Source organism: Ambystoma mexicanum, chromosome 1q, assembly GCF_040938575.1.
Source record: "Ambystoma mexicanum isolate Mex_15411 chromosome 1q, UKY_AmexF1_1, whole genome shotgun sequence".
NCBI classification, from domain to species: domain Eukaryota; kingdom Metazoa; phylum Chordata; class Amphibia; order Caudata; family Ambystomatidae; genus Ambystoma; species Ambystoma mexicanum.
In genome coordinates, this window is record NC_090922.1 from 260,609,922 (window position 1) to 260,629,918 (window position 19,997).

General features: G+C 44.5%; 1 protein-coding gene across 1 annotated transcript in view; it reads left to right on the forward strand.

Annotated features, from left to right (window-relative positions):
• The window catches only part of LOC138527304 (cytosolic phospholipase A2 gamma-like), a 309,672-nt gene that overhangs the window by 25,113 nt on the left and 264,562 nt on the right, over positions 1-19,997 (forward strand). Inside the window, exon 2 of the mRNA XM_069638374.1 lies at positions 9,100-9,254. Coding sequence (XP_069494475.1) covers positions 9,100-9,254 — 155 coding nt within the window. The remainder of the gene's footprint in view (positions 1-9,099; positions 9,255-19,997) is intronic.

Consider the following 19,997-nt stretch of genomic DNA (forward strand, 5'->3'; position numbering starts at 1 on the left):
CAGGCCAAAGAAGTATGAAGGGCAGCACAGGTTATATATACAGACTGCGTCAAAATTCAGTACCACCCTAAACTTAGTGTGTCACCAGCACAGGAAAGATTGAAAGGTTTACCTAAAAAAAGTGCATCATGATGTATCTTAATAGTCCTCTATGGAATAGAAAAATGTATTTTAATAAGGGCAAAAATGGCACATTTGAGCCCCCAAAATATGTTTAGCCCCGTGAGCAGTGTGCTCTCTCAGGAAGACGATATGTGAAAGCTGCTTGCTGCTTGTTTTCAAGCAGTTCAGCTTTCCAAATTAATTTTCCTAGGGGTAGGAAGGTCAGATATTACTTCCACTAATCCTGACATATATTTTCCCAAAATAGTAATGTCAAATCCAGTTACGGGGTGCCCCTTTGTTTGTCCATGAACACAACGTATAACTTTCTTACCCACACTTTCCCTGTGCGCTGGAAGAATCTTAGCTTCTATTGAACCCCTGCTTCCTTTATCTAATTGGGCCTAAATGGTTTTTCCCGCTGCAACTACAGGGAGCTGATAACTATTTTTTCCACTAGTACAAAGGATAATATCTGATTTCTCAACAGTGATAGTTCTTTTAGAATGTAAAGAGATGATACTTTCACTAGGATCGGGATATAAAATGTTGGCAAAGCAAAACTTGGTATTTGATTTTCCTTTCTCTTCTAATTTCTATGTTAAGGGAAAATGAGAACTCTGCAGGCTTTCAGATGGACAACGCTTTGTGGAATTACCCAATTTCCCACAAGAAAAGCACTCCTGTTCTTGTCTGTATCCAACAGGGAATCCAAATTCCTGCCAAGAGAGATCAAGTTCCTCCTCACTTTCGTCTGTCAAGGGCGTCTCTACCTCTTCTACTTTTACTTCAAGGGTCTCCTCATCATCAGATGGAGTTGCTGACCTTGATAGTGTATCCTTTTTTAGATGAGGTGGAAATATTGCAGTTCACAGTTTTCTGTCTCTACAGTATTAGCAGCATTTCTAGGTAGTGGAAAGTCATACAAGTTATTATTTTCCTTGTCCCATATCTCTGCTAAAGAGACCTAATGTCAGTTGGGTCTCTTTAGTAGTTCCCGGTGCAAGCGTCCAAACTATGGAACACCTTGCCTCCCAGCCTAAGAGCAGACCAAACCTATCACAAGTTTAGAACCAACGCCACTACATGGCTAAAATCCAACAGCCAACATTTCTAACCTCATGCTCACCGTTTAAACATTTGCTTGATATTCTTTGTATATACTGTACATAGGACAGTAAATATGTTCTCCCTGTATATAATTTCTCACCTCTATGTATTTCTGTAACCTTGTAACTAAGCTTAGAATATACTTGTAACTGCTGCGCCCTGTTACCCCCGGGTATGACGCGCATTATAAATAATAAAACAAACAAACAAACAAACAAACATAATGTAAGACTTTGACAAAAATTCCCATGGGGTTTCATGCACCAAGAGTCCCACCAGCTCGCCCCTCTTAATTTGCATTGGTTTGTATGACAGATTCAAAAGGGCAATCTTTATTTATTTTTCACTGAACAGAAGAGGTAACACCCATAACCTTCTTGTTCGTCTTTTCCCACCTAAGGGCATAAGAAAGATAGCTGAGCTGGATGGAACTTCCACCTTGAGCTCTAGGGAAATGATTTTGTCCCTGCTAGGTATTTGATAAAACTGGGGAAATGAAAGGTTATAAGTGTTAACTTCTACATGTTTCCTAGTGGGGAGAATGGCTTGGTTGGTTAATGGATGAAACACAAAGCCCCATCCTAGAATGTAGATAGAGAAGGGGTCCACACTTTATTTCTAGGGGTTCCAGCCCACTGGTAGAAAGAATGACCAGTTTAAACCTTTCCTTAGTTAAAAATGACATGGGACTGGAACCTCCGCTGGCATAGTTGATGTTATTTCGCTTACTCCCAGATATACGAATTGTAGGGCTATTATCGGTTGCGCTCATAGTGGGTCCCCAGTGTGTATCAACTGATTCCGATCCCACTGATGACACCATATGTGAGAGGTCAGAAATGTGCAGTGGACAACTTTTTTAAAAGTTTTCAACTTTTGCTATTTTATTTAAACAAAACAGGTTTAAAAAATACCTCACTATGCCTACCCTAACAAGGATTTCCCTGCCAAACATAAACTAAAGGGAACACTCTAACCAATGGATATCTAACCCTCACACTTATACAACAATCAAAGCAAACAGGAATGATATGACAACTTAATTCAACAACTGTATATGGCATATGACCTGCTTCACAAGGTGGTCAATGTCTCTTGTGGGTGTCTGGGTGAACTTCCCTTCCCCAGATTCAAACAAGGAAATCCAGTGTAACACAAATTTCCAAGATAGATCTCAAGGTCCGGTACTTAAAGTCACAAAGTTCTGTTGTTTCCATAAAGTACCTTGAAAAAGTCATACGTTCTCACTCCTCCTGGAAAAACTACACCTTCAATAATTTGGCAACATAGTGTGATCAGGATGGTTTACAACAATTTTAACTGCAGAAAGAATTGTAACTTTTCTTCAACCAGCTTTCACAATACTTCAAATGTCTTAATTAAAGATGTTATTTCTATTGGTACTACTATTCACCACTTGCACATTCTACTACCTCGCTTTTCGCTTCGCCAGGTTTCTTTGGGGCAATCACCTCTTGCCCTCCAACTATACTCGCCTGCCCATCTACTTCTTCAATACCACAACAGAAAAGTGCTTCGCTGTTAACTTTCACATTAGAATAACAACAGTTCAATAGTCTTCTTTGGTGTCACAATGTTAGCAGCTTTCAGGGAATAGAACACTCACATTGGACCATAGTAGGTCCATAGAAGGGCAGCATGTTTGCCATCTTTATTTTCCCTCTGCAACTGTACCAAAGAGTAGTTAGGATGAAGTCTTCTTCTATTTGCGCCTTGGCTGTAGCAATATGAGTTTGTATCAACCACAATTATAGATGTCTCAGAACCTGAGTCGCAACCTTGACAACCCTGGGGCTTTTTCACATACCCTTCTTGTGTTTAGCAACTTCTGTTGGATTGATATTGCCTTTTCTTTAATTTCTCTAGGCTTGGGAGTTGGTGGTATGCCTGGGAGTCTAATGAGGCATTTCCACAGGGTTGTTGGTATTTGCTCACGTATTCAGTTCTAGGGTTCTTTTGATTTGATATCAGCCACTTTGGTGAATTGTCAATAGTTTGGCATTCATAATGCTTATTAGCCTGCTTTTGTAAGTTTCCACCAGTTCGGTATTCGTAACGCTTAGTAGCTTGCCTTTCACTCACTGGCGAGTGATCCTGCCTGTCTGGAACACGTGGCCCGCACCGGAGAACCCCTGAGGCACTAATTTCTCTCAGACTCACCAGGTAAGTCACTTCCAGGTGCTCTGCTTTGTGGTCATTGGACAGCTGGACCTGTGGCTTCTCCTGGCCAGCAGCACCCTATCTCTTTGGTCGCTGCTGCTTCCTCCACGCTAGTTTGGAGCCACTCTAACTCCTGAGAGTCTCTGGTGCAACCCAGCCACCTAAGACCTCTTGACTGCTCGCACCATGTCTGCTTCTCACTGTGCAACCTCTGCACAACATTGTTTTTCAGGGTAAGCATTTCATCTCTGCACCCCCGCTGCACTACCTCTGCAGTTTGCAGTTTCAAAGGAGAAGACCCTCTCAGGACTGGATCTGGTCCCAGCATCTTCTTGCTCCTTTACTTCTTCCACCTACTGCATCCACAGCCCGCACTGTCTGCTTCAATACTGCTTTCTCTGCTTCCTCTTTACCTGCACCTGAGGGGACCTTTTAAGCCTCTCAGTCTCCTTCAGGTGCAGGTCATTTTTACTAATTGGCTGACCACCCCTCCATGTTTGATCCTCTTCCTCGTCCCAGTACTGAGGGAATTATGGGACTTATAGTCCATAAGGATACATTTTGTTTTCTTAACCTCTTCCTTATTACAAAGATGATTTCTACTTTCTAAGACATTTAACAAATGAATGTCACAAGAATCAGTCATAAGGCAGGTTTGAGAAGAGGAATATGGATCTTTGGTTTTAAGACTTCTATTAATATATTACTTTCTCTTATCATGCATTTGGGAGCTAGGGGAATTTGTAACCATAGACATTTCTTGGGTTGTAACTGAATGGTCATTACCTTTAACACCACATGTTTAATGGCTGAATTTGTTTGCATTCAATGGTCCATTTGTGGAGCAATGGAATCATGATGGCAACAAGCCATTACATACCGTGATATTTGTCGGATGTCTTTTTTTTAAATACTGTGTCTCATCCCACAAGTCTCCCTCACTCCCTGACCCTTTTCTCCTCCCAGGGGATCCTCCCACAGTACACCACCCCCAAGGTCAGGATCAGGAAGCATCTGCCTTTCCTGCGCTAACAGGGAGGATACTTTATGCACGGTTTCAGTGAGGGATCCATAGGATTCATCACATGATACACTGAGGGCCCGATTCTCATGTAGGTGTTAAGTACCGAAAAGGATGTTAAAATACTTAACAAACTTTTCGGTACTTAAGACCTATTCTGAAGGTGGCGCATTCTTCCGAATGGGTTGGAAACCAACCTAGCAACCGCCACATTCGTAAACTGGCTTTTTGGAAGCCTATTCTTGTGGCACTCCTTCAGTTTAATATGTGCGCTAAACTAGCGCACATTTACGGTACCCTTTTGGTGCCGTTAAACTGGAGGAGTGCCACCAATGTAAATGGAAGTGTCCATACACCTGTGTTCTATATGGACACTTTCATGTACACCAAAGCAAGCAGATTCAGTGTTGCTGCAACGTTGAAGCTGCATGCTTTGGTGTAAATGAAAGTGTTCATATACACCGCACGAGTGTATATGAACAATTTCATTTACACCAAAGCGAGCAGCTTCAACGTTGCAGGATGCAACGTTGAAGCTGCTCGCTTTAAATGAAAGTGTTCATATACACCACACAGGTGTATATGAACACTTTCCTATACACCAGAGTAAGCAGCTTCAACATCCTGCAATGTTGAAGCTGCTCACTTTGGTGTATAAGATCGGCAGCATTTTCGTTAAATAACGATTCCCTCGTTATTTACGAAAATGCTGCCGAGATTCTGCAATCCGCCTGTTTCCATTAGAAACAGGCGGATTACATCGATAGCACGATAGCACTGTCGTGCTTTGCGATGACGCCCAGACCCACTTCAGAATAGCAGTGGTGCCTGGCCGTCACGAAATGGCACAGTGAATCATGCTATTTAGCACGTTCACTGCACCATGATGAGAATCGGGCCCTGAGTAACATAAAACTAGGTCAAACAACAGCTATTTTTACAACACTTAAATGTGGAAGGGATCAGGAAGGGAGGACTTCATAAGACCTTGATATTATTCTTGGTATTATTAATATTATGGGCCTCATCACGAGTTGGGCGGTACCGCCGGCGTTAATAGCGCTGGCGCTATCTGCCCTACCGCCAAACCCCCCCCCGCGCTATTAGCGCCGGATCACGGGTTTGGCGGTAATGGAATTCCCCATTCCCCACTGAGCCCATTCGGGAATGCCCCATTCCCCATTGGGCTCAATGGGGAATTTTCACGCTCATACCACTGGCGGATTTCCCGCCGGCGGTATGAGTGCGAGTTTTCAGCGGATTTCCCCCCAGCTCAGAGCTGGGGAGAAATCCGCCGAAGCCCTGACTTGGCGGACCCTTAAATCCGGCAGTAATAGCGCTACCGCCGGATTTAAGGGTTACCGCCAAACTCGTGATGAGGCCCTATGTGTAGGATTGTAAGGGTGGATCCAAAAAAATGTTTTATTCCAGGAGAATCTCACCAGACTGAGACAGAGGCCATTAAGGCAATGCACACACCACCTCCATTTAACACCAGTCACCTACTCCCTCATAACACACACACAAACACCAACCTTAAACACAACAGCCATCAACCCAAGCAGACCCACACACCCACAAATGTACCATCCCTCCATAACCTGATCAATCACCACAAACCCCTCCATCCATTAATCCATCCACCAGCTACTCATCCATGCATCTACACTCTCACACACCTATCCATTCAGCCATTTAGCCACTAAAATATCCACATAGCCAGATACGTTCAATCCCACTTCCTCAAGCCACTTCCTTCTCTTTGATTATTTACTGATACGTTGTTTTCATGTGCACCCCCCAGGCCCCCACCACTTCTCCTTCAAATCCTTTGTTCCCCTTAGTTCCTCGAGTCTATCATTTTCTTCTCACTTTTCCAGCTTCCCTCTGCAGCAATTCTCTCTCTATTTTGACTTTTTCTTCGGAATTGAAGCATACAACTATTCTGCCAATTCTAAAAAAAAAAACTTCTCTTGACCATTCTCTTCCAACAAACATGTACGACATCTCTCTTCCGCCTTTTCTCTCCAAACTTTTGGAGCATGTGGTTTACGCTCAGGTTGCTACTGATGTTGATCACCATTTTCATCTACCTCTATATCAGTCTGAGTTTTGTCCACTTACTTTTATGGATACTGCTCTGCTTGGATAATTATTTGCTTTCTGCACATCATTCTAAATTATCATCCATTCTTGACCTCTTGGATCTTTCTGAAGCTTTTGATACAGTTGATCACCTGACCCTTCTGTTCTTCCTATCATCTCTTGGGTTCTCTGACTCTGTTCTTAAATGGATCTAATCGTACCTAAGCAATCAGTCCTATTTTGTCTCTTGTGCTGGTAACTTTCTTCAACTTTATCCTGCAATGTCACATTATTCAGGCAAGATTTTGTTCTTGGTCCCACTTCTTTTCAGTATACTATCTCTCTTATCTCTCGTTTTCTCTTATCATTTTTCCTGTCATATCTTTGCCAATGATTTTCCGATCTTTCTTTCCTTCTCAAATTTCGTAGACTTACTTCAGTGACTTCTCTCTCTATCTCTCTCTTTCTCTCGACTTGTCTTCTTGCCATCAAGTCCCAGATGAATACCATTTTCTGTACGGCAATGCTGCTGAAACTGAAGTACTATTTTATCCTGCTTCCATATGGCCCGTCTGGCACTTTTTCCACCATTTTTCTCTTTCTCTTATGTTTTTTGCCATAATCCTGGTGTCATCTTTGACTCTTCTCTGCCCTTAACTTGTAACACTTCTAAAAGTGTGCACTACAATTGGTTTAATCTCTACTAGATCTGTAAAGCTCGCCCTTCCCTTTCCTTTCCTTTCCTTTCCTTTCATGCTTAATAACATCTTCTTTATTCACTTATTTACTCACGACTTGATTGCTGCTCTGCTCTTTTAGTTGATGTTCCTGCATTCCAATTTGCCACACTTCCTTCTATTTATAAGGCTACTGTGCACCTCTATTATTCCTTCTCTTTTATCAATTTCTTGGCTTCCCTTTTGACCACTCTTATTTTTTTTATTTTCTCTGTATTAGTGTGTATAAATGTATTTAGAGTTCTGCCCCTTTATCTTTTGTCTCTAATCTCCAGTTACAGATTTCACTCTCAATCTCAATTTTTCTTGTTCTTCCAGAGCCCCTGTGTGCTCAATCCCTCTTACTCTCATTCTCACTTCTATTCTCTTAAGCAATGGAACATGTTGCTTTTTTCTATCGGGTCCTCCCCTTCTTTATCAATCTTTCGCACTTGATTTAAATCTCTCTTTCTACCTTCTTTGTCATAGTTCTCCTTTTTTCTGTTTTTTTAAACCTCATCAAGTCATTCATTATTGTACTGCTGATTGATATTAGGCCAGCGCTTTGATGAAGGCACTGCATAAATTAAATAGAAACATATACAAATACACACAAACCTAACCATTTAACCAACCAACAAACAGCCAACAACTGGAAATGCATTGATGCTTCCATCCATCATCCATCGAGCTGCACACATGCATACACATCCATTTACCTACTAATCCCTCCCCCACCCAGACACACTTCCATTCACCCAAGTGCCATTCTATCCAAACACACCTATCCACCAGTAAACGTTTAACCTACCCACACAATCACACAGAAATACAACCCACCTCCATCTATGTATGCACCCATTACCCCTCCCTACCACATATGTGAAATGCAATCATACAACTGCCAAAATAACCCCTAACGACAAGCACACACACAAATAATATGCAAACCCATAAATCCACACAACAAACTATCCAAATAAGCACAAATAAACTATCCAAATAGGCACAAATAAACTATCTAAATAGGCACAAATAAACAGCCCACCTCAAGTAAAGCAACAAACGCTACAACGTTGTTTTAGAAGGTTATAATAATTCAGCATCTGTCAGGAAATATACGGTTAATTGAGATCTCAAACCAGTTCCACTTTGTAATAGTATAAACACATCAAATAAAAAATGATTTAGGTTGATATTATTGCATTTGTTAAAACATCATTGAATTGGAAGACATGATTAACAATTGAACAAAACCTCAAAAACAGTGCATATATCCTGTACCTGTGTTACTCTAGACAATTGGCCTCATTACGACCCTGGCGCTAAGTGTTTAACGGCGCCGTAAAAAAAGGCTGCAGCGCCGTTAAACACCTAGCGCCTAATTACGAGGTCCCTTTGCGGGACCCGACCTTAACGGCTGGTTTTACCAGCCGTTAAAGTAGGGACCCGCAAAGGGACCTTGGTGCTAATTACGGTACCGCAATTTGCGGTACCGTAATTAGCGCCTTCGCCATTCCCATTGAGCCCTATGGGGCAAAAATGGGAATGGGGAAGGGCCATGGCGGCATGGGGAATTACCGCCCCACCAACCTCGGAATGGGGTAGTAATTCCCCATTCCGCCATGGCGGACTCCGGCATGGACCATGGTGCTAATAGCACCATGGTTTAGCGCCGGAGTCCTAATGAGGCCCATTATATCTGCATTCAGTATTTGTGCAAATAAACAGAGGTTCTCCAGCACAGGATATAAGTTGTGCTATTTGCTCACTTGACAGAATTTGAGAAGCGTTGTCTTGAAGAAATGTCCATTGCAGTCGAACTAGTGGGTTTTGAATGTTTCTTCTGCAAAAAAGGTCATACTGTATTTTCTTTTGTTTTAGGTGGCTCTTTCTCACATGAAGACACAGAACCCTCTAAAATGTACTTAGTCGACTCTGGCTTAGTAATGAATGTTCCCGTTCCATACGCTTTACGCCCTGAACGCATGCCAGAGGTCATCCTCTCCTGTGACTTCTTTCCCTTGGATCCTATGCAGGTAATTATAAAATTAGCCCTTACAGGGAGACCTACTTCATAATGCATACCTCCTAACTCCCCATGACTTGAAAGGGGCCTGGATGCTCTGCAGCCCTCCTGGCAACAGGAACATTTACAAATAAGGAGTCACATCTGCAGAAATATCTTGACTCAAATCCAGGGAATGCAGACATACTTTATCAGCTATGAAGGAATTAGGGAATTAGCAGAGTAATACAAATCCTGCACTATAATACATGGAAGAAAAAAGGGTAACTTTGAAAGAAAGAGGGGCTAGGTTCAAGAACAAAATAGTCCAGAAAACCTTTAAGGGAGCCTAAAGAATGAGAAAGGCACTTGTTTGCCCCAATATTTAAACTTAGGTTATCTACGAAAAACACTTGCAGTGACAGGATATCTTCTGATACTTCATGCAATATCTCATCAGAAGCCTAGTGATGACAGGCAATACTAAATGTAGATCCTAATCAGAAGGCAGTAGCCTCCTTAAGGACAATGCAAATGAAATTGCAGTTCAATTACATATTGCATTAGGTTCAACTCTCACCAAACCTCTCTTTGAACCCGGAAATGCCTTCATATCTGTGCTTTAAACCATGAGGTCACTACAGTCCTTTACCTTACACCAGTCCAGATCAAGTTCACACTCTTTGTGAAGAAACTGTAAAATATAATAATCCCCCACATTTTTTGGACGTCAGCCTTACTGCATTAGGTCACGCCTGAAAAGTATTCCATTGGTGCTTGCAAGGTCTTGATTTAGAAGCATAACCAAGACCTATCTCTGTCCTGCAATGGCCAAATCCCAGGGAAGACTCAATTGCAGAAGTCCATGCCTCCCACCTTCCAACTGGCAGATGAAGATGGACAGAAATCTCTGTGCGCGGCCCAGTAGCAGATTCCTTCCGGTCCTGGAGTCAACTGACGAAGTAGGGCAAATTATGTAATGTAATGTCACGATGATAATGCCACCATTTCCAGTGATTCCTTTTCTCTTTTTTCTCCCTATTCCTGACAATAACCTGTTATTTAGGGAAAGGTTAGAAAGTATATGGGAGTCACTTTGGCCAAAGATATGTTAGAGCATCCCCCCTCATCCTGCCTATCCTTGTCTGAAAACAGGCACAAAATAAAAAAAGCAAGTCATAGTCCCTATCCACAAAGCGATCTAACCTAGGCAAATATACCTATTGCATAATCGTGTACATATCTACTGGGACGTGCAAAATGATAGGGGTGGCGGAAGTGACATCACACAACCCTTGACCTCTAATGACATCACAGGAAGTTATGTAATTTGACACCACCCCGAAGTGGCATTGCAGGAAGCGATGAACCACGACCTTTCACCCCTTGACAAAACAGGAAGTGGCATCACATAGCATTGTTCCTCAGTACACTACCGAAAAATATGGTTGCGATATCACTAATGTGATATACTTTTCATACATGAATGGACCACATATGTATCGTTAATATCAGCGTGAATACGCACATATTACCAAATTACTGTGAATGCAAACATACGTCCAACGTGAAATGATATGTTATGATATTAGCACTTACGCTTAAGTGCGTTATATAGAACAAATATACAAACAATATTACCCACCTGTGTTGGTACTCATTATCAGCAGGATGAAATGCCAAGTTGGCCTTTCCCAGGATTCGAACCTGCAAATCACACACACATTGCAGCAGCAAGCTCTCAACCCACTGAGCTATCTTACCAGCTATAGTAAAATGAGCAATTAAATGTCTGAATGTTCTCAAAGTCAGAAAGTAAATTACACTCTGTAGTGGATAACATTAAACTGGTAATTGAGATTTAACAGCAGGCCAGTTCATCTGCAGGTGTGGTGCAGAGTTGGCAGCATGTCAAGTGGATCTACTTTTCAGGCTTCAGAGGTTGGCAAAATGCACTCACATGACATCCCATATTCTAGGCACTCGTTACCTCATACATGCAAACACATATGCAAACACACATCCTCAACAGCATGCCAGGGAGATGGGAACGATAGACACATTACAACAAGGCATTAATTGTGGCCACTTGATGTGCTGTGGTCAAATATGTGTACACTGAACACAAGCTTTTAGGCACAATGATTTTGTCATGTGACCGAGGACACTGAGATGGAATGTCTTGTGATGATCGTAACAAAGACAACAGCAGAAAAAACATGCTATGGAAAAATCTAAGTTATCTTTTATAACTTTGGTAATGCTTTGCCACATCAGTAAGAGGGAGTCCATTTTCATTGTTGATTACGGTGATGTAATCAGTTCTCACATGGAAATCACTGAAAAAAGTTACGGGATCAAAAGGTGTGTTTCTGTTTTTTATTTAAATTTCATTTAGCCTTTAGCACCCGCACAGCACGTTCACGGGAGCTAAATGCAGGGTCGATGCAAAGGGTGGCATTCAGAGAGCGTGAGGCAATGGGTGATGGTTCCCAGCACTTAGGAGTCTTAGAACGTGGGCCTGTACATGTGAAGCTTCCTGAATGACTGCACCCAGCAAAGGGTGTTAATGGGGAGGTGAAGATACATGTCCTGCAGAGTGAGGCGAGTCAAAGACTCGCCCTTCGAAATCAGAGAAGTGACAAGTTCATCAGTGTTAATCTTGAAATATATTTTTCTTTGAGGGGGCGCTGCTGAGCAGCCGCAAGATGGCTGCTTCCTTCTAATCTCCCAAGGTGGCCACCTGAATCCTGATAATAGAGCCCGTCTGCAGGGCATTATTATCAACAACCATACATACCGTGGTCGCAAGTCCCGAAGGCAGATGCAGAAAGTTTGGAGGAGTTTTGCTAGCTGGGGCCAGAGATACGAGGTGTTCCCTGTGCTGCGGCTTCAGGGAGCCTGGTCCTGGCGGCGGGGCCATCCACCACCACTGGAGGAGTGGGGCAGGACTGCTGTTTCTGGCCGGTGGGGAGCACGGAGAGGACGTCCCTCCTGGGAACCAGCTGCCAGGACAGCATCGCTGCATCAGCAGCGTGTCACCACCCGGAGTGCAGTGATCCGACCTGTTGTGAGGCGATTAGGGATCAGGGGGTGTGCTATTATGCACCCACGCTTAGGTGGTGTGCGCACTCAGCAGCAGAGGAACCAGTGGGAGCAGGGGTCAGTCGGGGTATACTGCTCCATGTGGAACCATACTGCTGCCCATCGAGATCCTCCCCACCCCCTGAGCATTACTGGAGCAGCGCGGTTGGGGCCTGCTGCCAGCCTGGTGGAACATACTGAATCTGTATGCCCCAAATGCCTGACCTGCGCTGACCTTGCAATCCTTCAGGACCACAAAGTCGAGTGCGTGGCACTCTCCCACAGTGGGTGGCCTGGAGCAGTGGAGGCAAATACAGGTACCCTGAGATACGACCACTAAAGTGAGCATAGTCTTGCTGTGACACTTGGTAGTGGTGCCCACAACACGTGCAACGGGTGTTGCAACTGCCTGCAGTGGTGGATTGTATCAACGTAGGGCCTAAAGGCATGACAAGGGCTCAGTGAATTACGGGAGGAGCTGCCAGTGCAGAGAGCCCTGCAGACTGCTGGTGGTGGAACGGGTGGTGAGGACGGAGACAGGACTCTGGTGGCAACCCTGGTGCACTGTGGGGAACTGAAGACCGATTAAACAGTGCCCCGGCTGTGAGTCTGTGTTAGGGTGGCAGCCCCCTGACCCCTCAACCTTGACCAAGAGTGGGATTAGCAGAGGAAGCAAAACACGCTGGATGCGTTTGTGCGCCAACCCAGATGACCTCACGCTGAGACGCTGCCCGAGGCCCAGGCATCACCGAGTCCCGTGGACCCGGTCCCGGATACCCCGAACCTCAAGCAGCTTATGGAGAGTATGCAGGCTGGCTTTGCCTCCATGACGTACAAACTAGATGGTGCCACAACCAACATTACCACCCTCAACGGTAAGATGGAGTGTGTTTGTGGTAGAGTGACGGAGGCTGAAACGCGTAGAGCAATAACGGAGGATGATATTTCTGCGCTTAAGACTCAGGTGGCAGCCATGGCTAAAGATCTGGAGAGGGCCCCGTCTAAATGCGACGACTTGGAGTCTACATTGAGGAGGAGTAATATCCGTATTTTGGGGCTCCCGGAGGGTTTTGTGCGGTAATCCATGGAAATGGCGGTGGAGACCCTACTTAAAGAACTGCTTGGCGAACAGGACTTCTCATCCACATTTGTGATTGAGCGTGCAGATAGAACGCCATCTGCAAGGCCATTCCCATGGCCCCCTCCCAGACCAGTAAATGCAAAACTCTGGCAAGAGAGGGAGGACCGCTGCCCTATGAAAACACTACAGTGCACATATACCCAGAATCTTCTACAGCAGTGCAGCTGGCGCATACATTGTTTTTGGGGGTCAAGCGTATGCTTCGGGAGAGGGCCATTCCCTACGCTATGCTGTTCCCGGTGAGACTGCATATACTTCTCTTGGGTAAGACCCTATTCTTCACGATTCCGGAGGAGGAGGTGGCCTTCATTGAGGCCAATTTACCAACTCAACCATAGACAGCTGCAGGCAATGAGGCGGAGGTGGCGTCCTCCTCACATTGAATCCTGACCTGTCGTTACAGTTACTTGGACTGTTTGTTCTGCTTATTACTTGTGTTGGGTTGTCGCAGGTGTGTCATCTGCCATGAGGCAGCTCCAGATGTCAGGGGCATTGTACCAAGTGCTCAGGTATGGCGGGCGCTCTGACTCCTTCAGTACTTACTATGTGTTATGATGGACGCACTAGTATCGGGAAATGTGGATGTTGAAGCAGTAGTCCCCTACGCAAGGTTGCTGGGATGTGATTGCTTTAGTTGGGAGTAGGGTGGGGTCCGGTGTACATGTTGGGGTTAGGGAGGGATGTGTGGGTGGGGCAGTTCCGGCCCTGGTGGGGATAGGAGTGGGGGTTTTACATTGGCGCTGGTTGGGGGCAATGAGGGTGGGGGGATGCAGGGTGACTGTTCGGGTGAAACTGTTTAAAATGTGTTTTGGCAAGCACACAGCACAAGTCATTGTTGGTAACATTTCTGGCTCTCTTGAGATGCGTAATATCCAGAGATGTGGTGCAGTGCATTCTAGGCTGTTATGGGGACCGTTAATATCTTAAGCTGGAATGTGAGGGGGCTTGGGAATGACTCCAAAGCTAGGAAGCTAGCCTCATATGTGAACCGACATAAAGCCCACATTTTGTTCTTGCAGGAAACCCACGGCTGAGGGAGTGGGAACGACACATTTGCGAAGGGTTGGGGGACAAATAGATTTTACTCCAATTACTCGACAGAGGCCAGGGGATACTGACCCTAATCCATAAAGGGGTTAAGTTTGAGTGCCTACACGCGCACATAGACCCAGTCGGCCGCTATGTGGTAGTGCACTGCAAGTTGATAGGTAAGGAACTATTGTTGGTGAATTCTTATGGGACGAATCTTGATGACCCAATGTTCTATGCAGGGTTAGCGAAGATAATAGTGCCCTACACATGCACACCAATTATATGGGATGGGGACATGAATACTATTTAACTTAGACCTAGATCGCACCGGCAGAGCCCCTAGAGCATTATCAAAGGCCTTACGCTGTATCCTGCAACTTATGAAGGACCTCAAACTATGTGACATATGGTGGATCCTAAACCCGCCCTACCCGGGGATTTTTGTATTATTCAATGGTGCACGACATGTCCTCGAGGATAGATTTATTTTTAGTCTCAGAGTGCCTGATAGGGCAGACTGTGCTGGCCGATGTGCTTCCCCGTACGTACTTGGACCCCTTGCCCAAGATACTCTCACTGGAATGGGTTGGGATTAGCAGGTGGTTTAAGTCCCTGGCCCTGCAAGGATCTTGTGTTTATTTATTTAGTTGTACATTTATAGCAGCGCGCAAAGCCCATGGGCATCTAGGCGCTAGTTACAGAGAGAGCAGACATAGGTCAGTGGAGGCGGGGCAGGAGTGAGGAGAGTTAGTTGAACAGCAGAGTTTTGAGGTGCTTTCTGAAGACATTGTAGGAAGGTTCTCCACGCAGGTGTGGGGGTAGCTTGTTCCAAAGAGACGGTGCCCGGACTGGGAAACTGGAACCCCCCGCTTTAGCACGTTTGAACCTTGGTGTGACAAGACGGTGACTGTAGGTGTCTCTTGTACGTCTTTCTGAGGTGTATTTTTTTAGATTGTCAGCTAATTAACCTGGAGTGTCATTCGAGAGACAACGGTGGGTGAGGGATAGAATTTTGAAGTTGATTCTATCCTTGAATGGGAGCCAGTGAGCTATTTTCCTGGCATCTGATATGTGGTACCGTTTCGAATTTCAAGAGCGGCTATGAGTGCAGTGTTCTCCGTTGTTTGTAGTTTGCAAAGGTTTTTTTCAAAGTGCCCGCAAAGCAGGGATTTGCAATAGTCAAGTATCAAGCATATTATTGCCGTGCAACTTCCAGACGGTTAGTGGTAGTCAGTAAAGGTTTACTGGCATTGAATAGTTTGATCACATAGCCTGATGACAAAACAATATGGTTGACATGGCGGGACATGGAGAGAGAAGAGTCGAGGTAGACCCCAGGTGTCTTGACACGAGGTGCAACATCTTGTGGCCATTGATGACAAAGGATGTGTATTCCTGGGGAAGACTCTTCAAGCGGGCAGAGGGCCCAATGAGGAGGAGTTCAGTTTTTTCATCGTTGAGGCAGAGGCTGTGTGGGGCCATTCAAGATTGGATGGCTTCCTAGATTTAATTAATTCTGAGGGCGTCTTTCTGGAAAGGGGGATAAAGATTTGGGTACCATCAGCGCAGTTAGTATACGAGATGCCCAGGGCATCAAGATGGTCGAACAATGGCTTAGTGTATACTTTGTACATGGTGGGTGAAACACAGGAACCTTGGGGTACCCCACAAGAGTTGGCTGTCGTTGAAGCAGTGGCCTCACCCGCAAATACTCTGGAGGGTCCATTTGACAAGAAGGAGGCAATCCAATTAGTGGCTTCAGGAAAGAAGTGGGCAGCAGAGGTTAGAGCTCGGCAGAGGATCTTGAACGCATAGACCTGGTCCTTTAAAACAAGGCAGCAATACTTAGAGATGGATGGGAATGCAGAAGTTACTCAAACATCAATAATTAAAATGACTCAGGAAGTTGTCAAAACTTGATACTGTTTTAATAGCAATTATCTAAAACAGGGAGTACAACGGGCATCACGCGACGTCGCAAAGCAATTTCTCTCCTCGTATTGCATGGAAAAAATTACTTTTATAGGAAAAATACATCATCATTGATGTCACACTATGTGGCAAACTAAGAAAACTTATAAGGGAAAGTGATTGGCCTTCAAGGAACATCTAAGCATATGTTCCATACAGCCTGGGGTAGTGAATGGGTCTCTAAGGTCAGGTGGACAACTAAGCCCATCCCAAGTGCAAGTCATCTTCTTCATCATGAAATACACAACGATTCATTGGTTACACAAACTATAGGGCTCTCTGATACGTGGCCCTCTATAATTGGTTGGCATGCTTGTACCCTTCTGGAATATTCCACATGCTAGCAGCACGCAGGCTAGTACCCCAGGTACAGAGAGGGTTGGCCTGGTCATGCCTCTCCACCCAATAAGCTCAACATCTATCATCACTCTTGCTGTCTGCCATTCAATTAAGGCTTTGAACTTGGCCTTGCAAAAGCTCTCTGTGCCTGAGAACTAAAGGGAGTGTGGCATAGTTTTATCTTCTGGATTCAGTGTGGCTCAACCCACAGTCTATTTCAATCCGACCATGTGAATGGAGACCACATTTTCGAGGTCTTCACTGCTTATAATACTATCAAATGATGAACTTTTGATGCCTTCAGTGTTTTTTCATTGCACTTCAAACAGAAGTGTGTTCATTCTTACGTTCATTGTAGCTTCTTGACAGGCACCAACTCACGGTGGCCTCGAATCTTGGTGCTGGGCCAGCCAAGCCTTTCTCGAATTACTCCTTCGCCATCAGATATTTTCCAACTGCATCACACTGAAACCCTTTCCAATCACGTGGTGTCAAGCCTTGCTTAAGTGCATCGTGGAACATCCAGGTTCTATACATTCCTATGTATATACATTGGCGCATCTCTGAAATCTATTCACTACATAGCCAGCCTTATGATTACTTTGTCTGCTTGCATTACTGCATCTGTACAAGTGTAAAATGACTTTGCATTTTCTTCAGTTATTCTTTGCACAAGCATCTTCATTTCGATCCCGAAATGTTGGTTAACTTTGATCCGTCATCTTCAACTTCTATAGAATGTCTATGGCCTCATTACACGGAAGGCGGTAAGGGTTAACGGTCACCGGTAATGGTACCAGTGACCGTTAACCCTTACCGCCTTACTACGAGGTCCCTTTGCGGGACCCGACATTAACGGCTGGTGTAGACCAGCCGTTAAAGTAGGGACCCGCAAAGGGACCAGGCTGCTAATTACGGTACCGCAATTTGCGGTACCGTAATTAGCACCTTCCCCATTCCCATAATTAGCACCTTCCCCATTCCCATTTTTGCCCCTATGGGGCAAAAATGGGAATGGGGAAGGGCAATGGAGGAAGGGGGAATTACCGCCCTGCCAACCTTGGAATAGGGCGGTAATTCCCCTTTCCTCCATGGCCGTACCGGTAATTTACCGGCATGGACCAAGGTGCTAATAGCACCTTGGTTTACCGCCTTACGTGTAATGAGGCCCTATGTAATTTCTTCATAGACATCTCTTCTGGGTGCGTCAGTTCTGCTTCGCATGACGTCACCAGTCTTCTTTCTCATTCATCTTCACAATTCTTCTGGAACTCCTTCCAGAAGAACATTATTTCTTTGTGCATGCATATAGGGTTTTCTCAATGGATACCCTGTCTCAAGGATTCTTTGCGGTATAGGCATCATTACTGGTACTGCATGTGTTGCAATTTCTGGTTCCCAACATATAGGCAACATGAAGGCGAAGCTTCTGGTAGGAGTACTTGGCTCCTCCTCTACACTACCCCCTCTGGGCGATTCATCAACCACTCTCTCATCAATTTTCACATCTAGACATCCTCGTATGAAGAAATGCTCTTTATGAACCCATATCTTCACGACCCCTTTCAGGCAAATGTTCATAGAAATTCCAGGTCAAAAGACTGCATTGTCCATTGGTACTGCAGTAAATCCATCTTCCCACATACTTCTTGTGGTTCTTCGGATACTTGAACTTTGTTCCCTCAGGTGCATGAATACTGGCCTTAACGTAGTCACTGATTTCTTCATCTGTCAGCTCTTTGGGTTTGAATCCTGATTCAACATCGATCACAATTTTCATTCCTAATGCTTTCTTCACAGTCTTCTTGCATTGTGTGATTATTATCCTGATCACACAGAAGCCAAACATGATCATCACAAACAGGGCTCCAAGAAACTTGAAAATGTTTGCCATCCATTGTGGAACCCATGAGAAGATTGACGTGAACCAACTGTCATCTGCAATATCTTCCACTTCGTCTACATCTTGTCGTATTGGTTTGTCAGCATCGTTAAGGCCTCTGTCAAGGAGCCATTCTCGTCGTTGTGAGAAGGTATGAATGTGCAACATGATTCTCCGATTTTGGCACAAACACCTCCATCCATACCTGTAATCAAATCCAAGACATATCTGTTCTGCAGAGTCATCAGTCGTTTGGCTCTCAGCTCTTCCTTGATAGCAATGAATCCCTTTATGGTGGTGTTTATTGTCTGCAGAAGCTCCCATCTGGTTATCTGTAGCCACTTGGTATTTGCCATTATCTGGACCGCAGGCATATAGATGACCGAAAAAACCACTGAAGTTTGGCTGAACAATCTGTGTTTTTATGGAATAGCATCAAAGGCTTCTATCGATTTGGCTGAGAAATAATGTTATCTCTTCATTCGATTAAGTAGTTCAGCAGATCTCTTTTTCCTCAGGTGAGCATCTGCTTTTGGAAATTCGCCAATATTCAGGTCACTCGTTGGAATCACCTATGCTGGAACATGGACAATCACTAAAGAACATAGTCCTCCCCAATTTCTGGGCAGTTTCATATAAGCTCTGGATCCACAGGCCCAGTAATGATCCATTATCACGCTATCCCATCTTTCATTCCTGGCACATCGAAGATACGTCCACACTGTTGATTGTCTCAAACTTTTCACGTGCCATTGTTTCTGAAACATAGTTCTGCACTAGCCAAAGGTACTATCTGTAATGGACCTCCTTTGTCTTCGACCCACATTAGGAGTTTTGCAAGCCTCGGCCATAGAGGTTTGATTCCATTTTCCACTTTGTCGATAGTTGGCTTATGACGACCAGTTAATCGACAACCACAGCTCTGCATATGACTACGCCTTCTTCCCACCCATCTGGAGAAAGTACTGTTTCCCAGATCTGCATCTGTCCTCTTTCCTTACAGCTTCAAATTTCTATATCAGTCTTTCCTTGACAATTGAATCTTCTATTTACTTCCCATCGGATTCCAGTTCCTTTCATTCCAGGCTGGTCATATCTTATCACATGATTCCTGGTAAATGGCCTTGCTCTTGTCTTCAAATCTTGGACATAATCATCTTCATCTGCGGCTGGCCATTCTGTCACCCATACCAAAGATGCCATTCGGCCCTGGAACTGACCTCTTGCATGGCAGAGTGCAAGATGAGACAGGCAATGAGCTGTTGGCACATCTATCTTAATAGCTATGAATACCTTAGACGTTCCCATAGCAAAAGGCATGAGTG